This window comes from Crotalus tigris, unplaced genomic scaffold (genome assembly GCF_016545835.1).
Source record: "Crotalus tigris isolate CLP2741 ecotype Arizona unplaced genomic scaffold, ASM1654583v1 scf7180000017588.1960692, whole genome shotgun sequence".
Taxonomy (NCBI): Eukaryota; Metazoa; Chordata; class Lepidosauria; order Squamata; family Viperidae; genus Crotalus; species Crotalus tigris.
The window spans coordinates 1,857,352-1,869,376 of NW_024096494.1; the positions used below are offsets into that span (position 1 = coordinate 1,857,352).

General features: G+C 36.4%; 1 protein-coding gene across 13 annotated transcripts in view; it reads left to right on the forward strand.

Moving 5' to 3' along the window:
• MYBPC1 (myosin binding protein C1) overlaps window positions 1–12,025 on the forward strand; it is a 107,523-nt gene that overhangs the window by 41,037 nt on the left and 54,461 nt on the right. For 5 of the 13 annotated variants that reach the window (XM_039362576.1, XM_039362566.1, XM_039362628.1 and 2 more), the window contains exons 4-9: window positions 96–128; window positions 504–527; window positions 1,897–1,932; window positions 3,856–3,942; window positions 5,749–5,897; window positions 9,282–9,399. In XM_039362576.1, the coding sequence (XP_039218510.1) occupies window positions 96–128; window positions 504–527; window positions 1,897–1,932; window positions 3,856–3,942; window positions 5,749–5,897; window positions 9,282–9,399 (447 nt within the window). The remainder of the gene's footprint in view (window positions 1–95; window positions 129–503; window positions 528–1,896; window positions 1,933–3,855; window positions 3,943–5,748; window positions 5,898–9,281; window positions 9,400–12,025) is intronic. The other 8 variants (XM_039362599.1, XM_039362609.1, XM_039362584.1 and 5 more) reach the window with 2 other exon arrangements.

Sequence of the window (12,025 nt, forward strand, 5' to 3'; positions counted from 1 at the left end):
TCTTTTTTAAATTCTTGATTATATTATTTTTGCCTCTTAAAAAACTCAAAAAATCATGGTGATGAATGTATCTATGGTACACGTTTTACTTGCAGACGGAAACCTCACTGAAACAACATCTTCTTCAGGTCAGATCTATGGTTGACCTTGATTTTCATTGTAACTTTTTTGTATTCCATTTCCCCACTCAGTTTTTGTATTTTGTGTCTAACAAACACAACCATTTTGAAAGCTCCCATTCAAACCCATGTTTTAATAATGGATCACATGTCATATATCCCATTTTTGTTTTTGCGTGAAGCATTAAAGTTGACCACTTCAGCTGCTCAATCCCATAAAGCTTTCTCCACAAGTTTACCTTGTCATTACCAGCTTCCCAGCTATCATAGTTTTCCTTTCCTTCTATTACAGGTTTCTTGTTTCCCTCCATTTTTACTAAACTACATTGTTGCTTTTTCTTGTCACAATTCTCTATTTTACCTGTTATGTATTTCTTTTTACAGATGAAGAGGATTCTTCAGCAACAGGTTAGGAGGACTATTCCATTTAATGTTATATGATAGCAATAGCAATAGCACGTAGACTTATATACTGATTCACAGTGCTTTACAGCCCTCTCTAAGCAGTTTAAAGAGTCAGCATATTGCCCCCAACAATCTGGGTCCTCATTTTACCAACCTTGGAAAGATGGAAGGCTGAGTCAACCTTGAGCCGGTCAGGATCGAACTGCTGGCAGTTGGCAGAGTTAGCCTGAAGTACTACATTCTAATCACTGTGCCACCACGATATTAGGATAAAATATGAAGAGCTATTAAGATTCAATTCTTCTGTTCCCAATCAGGGATAATTTCATCAAAAAGAAACCAGATACCTTTGTAAATTCATTTATTTTTGAGCAACTCCCCAGTTGATTTCAGTAGAATTTCCCAATAAAAGACTTTGAAAGGCTATGTTTTAAAAATCTGCTATCCTTTTTGAAGAAATGTATTTTGAAAGATTTTAAGAAAGATTTTTAAAAATAGCCTAACAATTATTTATTTATTTATATTTATACACAACTTCTTTAACATGACAAAACTCAAGAATAAGCAAAATATGATGACCAGGTTGATTAATGAGAATATAAATCGTTCTGCTGGATCAGATGAAAAATCAGATTATTGTAGCCATAAACATCCAGGGTGGAAGCAAGAAATGGGGCAAATGATCACCCCAGTCTAAATGGTATCACCACACACAATGCAAGTTGTATGCGTGTGTCAAATATCATGACATGAGTAATTGCACTATTTGTATGATGATGCCATGAATGCTATGTCATCATTTTAACATCATGAAGTTGACAACTATGCCAACCAGAATGCAGGCAGGAGCCATTATGGGACATTCTCTGAAATTATTGGGAGAGAAAATTTAAAAATCCACACACTTCTATGCCCCTGGAATGAGAAAAACATTCGCCCATATTGAAGAGACCGTACTTTAAATTTAAGAAGAAAACAAAAGAGATGATGCTCTTCTCTGTCTTCATTCCTTTTGCTCTGTTGAGATTAGGAATATTTGGGAATATTGTCTGAGGTGCTACCATAGCCATCCAAAGCATTTTGGATTGAGTGGCCATAATAAACTTATAGTAAATAATAATACCACTACCAATAGAAAATTATTCTACAATTAGGATTGCTCTACCCATTAACAAAGGGTTAGGGTTAGGCTATCTCAAAGACCAATCTGCTCAGCTTCAACAAAATGATCCCACTGCCCTCTTAAACAATTCATTATAATCTATAATTTTCCTCCTTTCTTTTAACATACAAGGTGTCCAGACAGTCAATTAAGCAATCAAGATAATAACTTTTGAATATTGATATCATCCAGTTTATGCTTACTTTTCAGATGGTACAAATAAACCTGGAGATAGAAAGGACTCAGGTAAGATACGCTAAATCTGAAAAAAAGAAGAGAAAACTCAAAACATTCCAATTTTCATTATCTATTAACATTTTTTTTGTTACTTACTTTTTCAGTTGCGAAGTAATTTATGGTCTGGAGTGAAATTAGAAGCCTCCAATCATATGAAGCTTTGGAGTACATTAGTGTACAATGGTGTTTCAAATGAACTGTGATATAGGAAATGGATATGGAAAAACTAACAATTAACTTTTGTTCATACACCACTGTAACTCATTTTTACAAAGGAAATATCAAAACAAAATCTATTTTAAATATTTCATGTTTGGAGAGCTACTTATTGATTTGTTTAGCAAAATGCATTTAAATTCTTTTAAATTAGTTATCAAATGTATTATATTCGACACAGAAGTTATGTATTCCAGCTATTTTGATGTATTATTTTTCTTCCCTCAGGATTAAACTGCAGACTAAGAATTATATAATAACTGAAGTATATAGCTGAAAGAAGGAATTTGTCTCTAAAGATGAGTTCCTTCCCAGAGAAACACATACAGACCAGCCTGGTTGTTGATAGTTAAAGACATTTGGTAGCAACACTTGGCAATAAAAAGTTCATATAAAGTTTTTGACATATAGTGTAATATACCATGCATATAATACAGATAGAAATATGGTAAGATTTGGTACATCCATCCATCCATCATTCTTTGTGAGTATACTTGTACTTATATATAAGCAACAATCAACGTCAATTGTCCATGATATATATAGAGAGACAAATGTTGAAAAGAGAATCTGTTGGAGTATGAAAAATGCGGAGTAAGGCAATTTTTTTGCTGGTTCTTGAAATTCCTCTGCAGATTTCTTTTTTATTACAATGGCTATTCCTAGTTACTCTCTTTTTCCTCATAAGATGACTCAGTCTTTAATATTCACAACCCCACAAAGTTGGCCAGAAGACCATAAAGTTAAGACCATCAGATATATATTAAAATTAAACTTTCTACAGCACTATATTCTTCATTAGATTCCAGTAGCATACATCTGTCTAGACTCTAATCCAGAGATTAATATCTTGTACATACCAAACATACGTCTATGCATGCAAGGAATTACATTACATTTGTCTTCTACTGAAAGGATGGAAGACAGCTTTCACCAGCAGGATAACTTGTAGCAATTGATATGGAGGATTTTATAACGCAAAAAAAAAAAACCCAATTTTTTTTCCTCAGGCAAAGTCAAGGATTAGAAATTGAGAGACCTATTTACTGTTGCCCAATACTATATAGTTAGCTAATAGGGACCTGGGCTTCATCTCTGACATTCAGCACTAGGATCGCCACTTCTTTTAGCTCAGTAGATAGAATTTTGCCTAGCTGCCTACTTTGAGCTCTGGCCTGGGTGTTCCCAAGATTCCACCTTCATTCCACAGTTGGGTGAAGTCAGTGATGGGATTCAGCCAGTTCGCACCAGTTCAGCAGAACTGGTAGCTAATTTTTTGTTGCCCAGGCCCAGAATGGACTTCTGGACATAGCATCCACACAGAGAACCGGTTGTTCACATATTTGAATCCCACCACTGAGTGCAGCTTACAACTGAGATGGGTTCGCCCAGCTTGAAACACAAGGAAGCTCTCTGTGTTCATTGTTGAAACAAGGAAGCTATTCAAATTGTAAAACTTGTGAGAAGACTGTAACTGATAGTTACAGTTCAGATCACTAGTAAAAAAACTCTATTTCATTCATAAGTGTGTGGTCTGTATGACACTTTTTTTTATTTCAGTAACCTTATCTTACCCTGAAAGAGAGTTATGGGGAGTGCATGCCTATTTTTAAGAAGTAATATTAATGCTAAAAAAAACAGAAACCAGGTAAGCATTGCTTAATTGATAGGTTCATTTTGATAATGGTTATTTCCCTTTATTTTCTATACTAATAGGGTCTGCAGGAGAAGAAGGAGGAAAACAAGATTCCGAGAAATCTGTTTTATTTGTTGAAAAACCAAAAGGTGGATCAATTAGTGTAGGTAAGTGTAAAAAGAACAATTATACCAGCAACTCTGTTCATATCTATCTGGCAAAAAAGGACTTGCTTCTCTGCAAACATTTACAGCACGATACAGTTCATTTGTTCATATGTGTGCATGATACAGTTCACTGTGATTATGAATTAGCATTGGTCAGGGACCTCTAGTCAGTGACTGTAGATATAACACACTCATACAATCATATACTTAGCCTGCCCATCCCCAGCATTCAATCAGAATATCTTTTCCCTAAGTAGAAGCTAGTCTTCCATGTCCTACACCCAGAATGAGAAGAACATGTCTTGACCTTCCTTAGAGTGACATCCTTTCCAGCCTTGTAAGAGGACTATCATATTTCCTCACAGGCATATTTTCTCAAGGCTAAATTTACCACCACTTTAAATCTCTTTTCATGGGATTTATCTTTTAATCCCTTGATCATTTTCATTGTCCTTCTCTGAACCTATACAAATTTCTCTCAATCCTTAAAGTGTGGTGGTCCAGAATTTGCTGATGATAAAGCCTCAAATTGGCATTCTTTGCTCTTTTTTGCAGCCACGTCTCTCTGCTAGTCCATGTTCATTTGCAATCTCCTATTTCTCCAAGCCATTTTATACAAGTACAGTTATCCCATCCTATATTAGTGCATGTGGTGGTTTTTTTACGGGAAAAACTTTACATTGGTCTCTACTAAAGTTCATGTTACTTGCTGATCATTTTCTTTTAGCCAATTGCTTTTCTGACATCTGGATTATCTACCTATATTTTTTCCTTTGATACTATTTCTTCTTTCCATATCCTTTCATTTTCAGTAAACTTTATATGTAGCCAAATGGGCTGTTCATGTCATAAAGGCATAGCAATGATGCAGTTTGCCTAATTGTGGCACTGCAATGTTGTTCTGGGGCCTCTTCTACTACCTCTGGAGCACAAGAAGGCAATAAGTGAAATACTAAAGAAAAGTCCCAAATAACATGTGAAGTGTTGCAGAAGGTTGCAGAAGTGTTGCTTTCAAGCAGCTTCAAAAGTCCCCCTCGATCATCCCAGTTATTGGAAGTAAATGCAAGGTTGAAATTATACATGTAAATCTTTCCCTACTCCATTCCCTGTTCCCTAGCAATGATCTGATCCTTAGATAGAGGCTGGATATCATTTCTTTTTTTCCTCTGTTTCTCATGAAACAAACCAGCTATAGTTTAATAACATGCTCTGGTTTCCTTCTGTTGAATTAATTCTTTATACGAAAAATAATGAAATAAATAATTTGGTATTTGAGTATCTTTTTTAATTATTAAAAAAGATTTTTTTTTACAAAATACAAACAAAAATTTAAAGAAAAAATAAAGTGATGAATAAATAAGGAAAGAGAAAAAAGACAAGGAAGAAAGAAAAAAGAAAAAATAGATATAAAGAAGTGGCTTCTGATTTTCTTTATAGCAAATGCATTTACATTTCTTCCTATATTTATATTCTCCCTATATAAAATATTTTGCCCTTTCTAATCATCAATCTCATGAAGCACAAATTAATTTTTTTTCCAGCCGTGGCAAAAAGTCCATGAGGGGTTTCAGTCATTGAGAAATGTTATTGTCTAAGGTTTTTATTGTTAGGGAATTTGCTATTCCCTAATTAAACAAGTCAATTTTGCCATTTTTGCAAATTCTTTAACAATCATTTTTCCATTGTGTGTTTTTCAAAATCTTTCCATCTTTAGAATTTGGTATTTAAAACTCATTTACATGTGTTAGATATTCCCAATTGATTAATTCTGTTTTGATTTATGTTGGTTGACTTGCTTGTTTTCAGGGCAAAATATCACATTCATAGCCAAAGTAGAAGCTCAGGATCTTCTTCGGAAACCAACTGTTAAATGGTTTAAAGGAAAATGGATGGACTTGGCAAGCAAAGTTGGCAAGCATCTTCAGTTAAAAGAAACATTTGAGCGACAAACCAAGGTATATATAGAGAGAGATATAGAGAGATTCAGGTTAATGAGGGCAGATACGATATTGTTGCCATTATGGAAACATGGTGGGATGAAACCCACACATGGAACACACAGCTAGAGGGATTTAAATTATTTAAAAGAAACAGACCAAATAAAAGAGGAGGTGGAGTTGCTCTCTATATAAGAAATAATTACATCTCCACAGAAATAGAGCACAACAATGATAAAAACTGTCTTGAATGCATTTGGGTCAATATAAAAGGGAGGGGAAATGACATTGCCATAGGTGTATACTACAGATCACCCAACCAAACAGAGGAAATAGATGAACTTTTTGATAGTCAGCTAACTAAGGTATGTAGGAAGCACATCACAATAGTAATGGGGGACTTTAACTACCCTGACATCAACTGGGAGACAAACTCCGCACCAAGTGGAAGATCAAACAGGTTCCTAGCAAACCTAGCAGACAACTTTGTCTCCCAAAAAGTAGAGAAGGGAACTAGGGGATTAGCCATTTTGGATCTAATTCTCACTAACAGAGATGAAATGATAGACGGTGTTGAAGCCATAGGAACCCTGGGAGGAAGTGATCATGCAATATTAGAATTCAACATTATAGAAGCACAACCAATAGAACACAGTCAAACTAGAGTCTTGGACTTCAAGAGAGCTAATTTCAATAAACTTAGAGATGGCTTGGGAAGGATTCCATGGATGAGAATCCTCAAGGGGAAAACAACTCAAGAAGCTTGGGAAATTTTGAAAAATGAGATAATAAAAGTACAGTCTAGCACAATACCAACAAAGAGGAAAAACAACAGTCTCAAAAGAAACCAGCATGGCTGCATAAAGAACTCTCTGACAAATTGAAAGATAAAAAGGACAAGTATAGAAAGTGGAAAGAGGGGAACATAACTAAGTCAGAATATCAGCAAATAGCCCGAGCCTGCAAAGATGAAGTGAAGAAAGCCAAGGCTCAAAATGAACTGAGGCTTGCGACCAAAGTCAAAAATAACAAAAAAAGCTTCTGTCAACATGTAAAAAACAAGAAAAAAGTGAAGGAAATGATTGGTCCATTAGTGGGTGGAAGTGGCAAGAAGGTGACAAGCAACAGGGAGAAAGCAGAACTATTTAACTCATTTTTTGCATTTGCCTTTAAACAAAGGGAAAAAAACAGACCAACCTATCAAAAATAGTGCCATAAAAAACAAAATAGAAACACAAGTTAAGATAGGCAAGAAAATGGTAAATGAGCACCTGTCCAGCCTAGATGAGTTCAAATTGCCAGGACCAGATGGATTACACTCCAAGGTTCTCAAGGAACTGGCAGATGTGATATCAGAACCACTGAACTATATTTTTCAAAGATCTTGGAACACAGGGGAACTACCAGAGGACTGGAAAAGAGCTGATGTAGTTCCCATCCACAAAAAAGGAGAAAAAATGGATCCAGGAAATTACAGACCTATCAGCCTGACCTCAATACCTGGGAAGATCCTGGAAAAGATAATCAAACAATGAATCAATGAACACCTAGAGGCAAACAAAGTCATTATAAAAGCCAACATGGGTTTGTCAAAAATAGATCATGCCAGACAAATCTTATTGCATTCTTTGACCAAGTGACAAAATTAGTGGATCAGAGGAATGCTGTGGACATAATTTACTTGGACTTCAGTAAGGCATTTGATAAAGTAGATCACAATCTACTACTTGATAAGATAGAAAAATGTGGGGTAGACAGAATCACCACCAGATGGATCCGTAGCTGGCTGACCGGCCGTACTCAGCAAGTGGTCCTTCATGGAACTGCATCTATATGGAGGGAAGTGTGTAGTGGGTGCCCCAGGGCTCTGTTCTGGGCCCAGTACTCTTCAACATCTTCATCAACGATTTGGATGAAAGGATAGATGGGGAACTCATCAAATTTGCAGATGACACCAAGCTGGCAGGAATAGCCAACACTCCAGAAGACAGGCTTAGGATACAGGAGGATCTGGACAGACTTGAACACTGGGCGCTATCTAACAAAATGAAATTTAATGGTGAAAAAAGCAAGGTTCTACATTTAGGCAAGAAAAACCAAATGCACAAGTACAGCATAGGTGGCACCATGCTCAATAGTAGTAACTGTGAGAGGGACCTCGGAGTCCTAGTAGACAATCACCTAAATATGAGCCAGCAGTGTGCTGCAGCTGCCAAAAAGGCCACCACAGTGCTAGGCTGCATTAACAGAGGGATAGAATCAAGATCACGTGAAGTATTAATACCACTCTACAATGCCTTGGTAAGGCTACACTTGGAATACTGCATCCAGTTTTGGTCACCACGATGTAAAAAAGATGCTGAGACTCTAGAAAGAGTACAGAGAAGAGCAGCAAAGATGATTAGGGGACTGGAGGCTAAAATATATAAGGAACGGTTGCTAGAATTGGGTATGTCTAGTTTAACGAAGAGAAGGACAAGGGGGAACATGATAGCAGTATTCCAATATCTCAGGGGCTGCTATAAAGAAGAGGGAATCAAGCTATTTTCCAAAGCACCTGAAGGCAGGACAAGAAGCAACGGGAGGAAACTAATCAAGGAGAGAAGCAACCTAAAACTAAGGAGAAACTTCCTGACAGTGAGAACAATTAATCAGTGGAACAGCCTGCCTCCAGAAGCAGTAAATGCTCCAACACTGGAAGTTTTTAAGAAGAGACTGGACAGCCATTTGTCCGAAATGGGGTAGGGTTTCCTGCCTGAGCAGGGGGTTGGACTAGATGACCTCCAAGGTCCCTTCCAACTTTACTACTACTACTACTACTACTACTACTACTACTACTACTACTACTACTACTATTATTATTATTATTATAGATGACCTTTTTCAAAATATATTTACCCCCCCCCCCCAAAGAAAATGGTTTAATGGTGGTGGGTGGCAGCATTTATCTAAAATTACTTGCTTGGAAAAAGAGAAAGATGATATGGGATTCATTGATCAAAGTGATTCTTATGATTACACAGTTATGGATTGTCTTAGACTCAATCCATAGGAGATAGGTCCCAGGCAAATTGTGAGCTCATAAAATTGCTGGGAGATAGGGAATTGCTGTGATCAAAAGGAGAAGCTATAGCAGACCTGGAGTCACAATGCAATTTGTGAGACCCAAAATTGCTGTCATTTTCTGAGTGGACAGAAGAAGGTCAAAATGGGATTTTGGAAATCAGTTATTAACTGCTTGGTACGGCAAAATAACAGAATTAAGAAATATGAAAAAGAAGTAAAAAAAATCAACCCATTTCTCTATGTCAACATATAAGATGCACATAAGTAAGTGTGTTTAGTTTCCAATTATTCTTGTGATTTTTATATGAATAATTGCATTATACCTTTGGATTTCAGATGTATACATTTGAGATGCAAATAATCAAAGCTAAGGAAAATTATGGAGGAAATTATAGATGTGAAGTAACATATAAAGATAAGGTGGATAGCTGTTCTTTTGATCTGGAAGTCCATGGTAAGAATCTTTATATATATATATATATACATATTAATGGTGAATATATATTAAAGTAAAAATTTTTCCCAGAACTAACCCTGAATTTATTTCCCTATACCATGTTAGATTTCAGCTCCTGTAATTCCACAGACAAAATAGTTTAACTTTGTGGGTAAGTGGGATTCTAGAAGATGAAATCTAACAGTCTTGGAAAGACTACTTTATATTTACTTAAATTTTAAATGCCCTCCAGGCTAAGCATTTTATTGCATATTTGAAAATTATCCTTCTGTATTTTTAGCACCATTCAGAGATAATGAGCAGGAGTATGCCTTCCTGAATAGCTTTTTAGAGCTGGAATTGAAATCTACTTTTAAAGCGTTAAAGGAGTTTTGGCACTGTGAAGGGGGTTGAGGAAACTAAGCTCAGAAGGAAAAGAAGAATAGATCAAGAGACTAATAGTAGATAAAAGCATCAAGAATGGGACCAAATATCATTTGTTAGACCCAATATATTTAGAACTCAATGAGTACTACTTCCCTAGAGTTTTGCACCTCTGTCCCCATTTCAAAGAAATGTCAGTCATATCTGGAAATAAGAATGGTATCAATGTATTGTGGTAATGTGGCATCCAGCTCATAACCTAGGCTTTGGGTCCTAGGATATAAAAGATTTCTGACAAAGAATTTTCAGTATACAAGACTCATGAATTTGATCAGGGGTCTAAATGAAACATCTGGGAAATTCAAAAGGTAGATCTTTAGAAAGTCTACAGGACAGATTAGAGATCTATTGCCTTCCTCTACTGCTATTATTGCATCCCAACAACTGGTACTAGCTAACTGCTTCTGAATGTGAAAGTTTCATGTAACATTTTGGCTAATATCTATGGAAAGATCTATCTATCTCCATCATCTTTTAAAACACTCACTTTAATTCATAGTTGGCGGGAGAAAGGACTCAGAATATCTTTGAGCTGGTGAGCTCATGCTTTATCCTTGAAGCAATTATTTCTGAAGCTTGCTGAAGTATTCAGTTTATATTTGGACAAATATGGTGGATACCAGGCCCGACAGCTCAAGACTATAAATTTATTCTTTAGGAATATCAAAAACAGCTTTCATCTTGACTTGAACAAAAGCTTTTCCTGTTAGTAGATCATCATGAAACCCCAAGAGAAAGGGCGTAAGTCTTAAACTCTGTCAAAACCAATTTTTTCCTATGTTTGTTGACAAAAGGATGAAATAAAAGACCATCAGATTTGAATTCTTTTAGCCAGTGCTTTTTTTTCTAAAAAAAAAAAAAAGGTGCAGGAACTCACACACATCATACAACCTGCCTTGCCTACCCTACAAGGTTCCATCCAAAAAAGGTGCCGGAACTCCGTTCTGGGCATTCTATGAGAAAAAAAGCCCTGCTTTTAGCATAGATATAGATTTGTTTGCAAAAAAGAAGAAGAGCTTATGCAGACATGTAAGCAGAATTCTCTTCATTATTGCATGATGAAATCATGGTGACTTAGAACCATCCAAAAAACCCAGGGGTGTCCTATTCTACAGGGTGAACTGCTTTTTCCAAACAGCAGATGCTGGAAAGTGGGATAATAGGTTTTGGATGATAGAACTGTCTTTGCCAAAATCACTTAGTGAAATTTCCTGTGCAAAGAAAGAGCCAGTCCTATCTTTTAGAAATAAAATGAAAGTTGGAGAAAGGGCCATCTTTGGATTCCCTCAGGGAGTACACTATTTTGGATTGTCTCTGTCTCTCAGAATTGTTTGATGGCAGCCAAGGAATAGAGCAGCAGCAGAAGTTTGGTATCCCAGTTTGATGAAGTTTACAAACAATGATGAAAACCTTCTTAGGGTATATTTTTAAGTCTCAACTCCCAGTCTTAAGATTATGCATAGATGGAAGATCAGAGCTTAATTCTTGTCTAGCATGTTTAAATCTATCTTAGTGGTTTTATAAGAGAACCAGGTTGGTGTAGTGGTTAAGGCATCGGGTGAGAAACTGGGATACTTTGGACAGGGAGCCAACTGGGTGATTTTGGGCCAATGGAAAACCTCTTCTGAAATCTTGTCAAGAAAACTGCAGGGACTTTTCCAGGCAGTTGCCAGGAGTCAACACTAACTTGAAGGGACAAAAAAAAATGTCTTATGGAAATTTGCAGCATATAATTCATTTATGGATTAAATTGAGTCCATCCAGATCAGAGAATTTAGACCCTCAGAATCCCACAAGTCCTGGACCCTGATTGCTGACCATATGGTTTCAGCTATCAAGAACATCTAGGCAAGCCTTCCAAATATCCCAGACTTCCAGTAATTTGGCAGCAAACCCATTAGATATTCACTTTACCAACACACGTCTACAAGATTACCAAGGTCAGCATCTTCATTAATCTGCCAAGGCATCAGGGCACATTAATGGAATGTCTAGCAGCTGATAGCCAGCTAACCAGACAAACTACAACCTCTGGCTCAATTCAGAAGCAGATTGGCAAATAGCCAACCTCTTGGCAGATGTAAGCTTTCTGCAGGGTAAATTGGTTTGTCTAATTATGTGGTTAATCAACACAAGGTGAAACTGAACTCTGTGTTTACCAATTTAGTCAGATATTTTACTCACTTTTAAAGTCATTTCT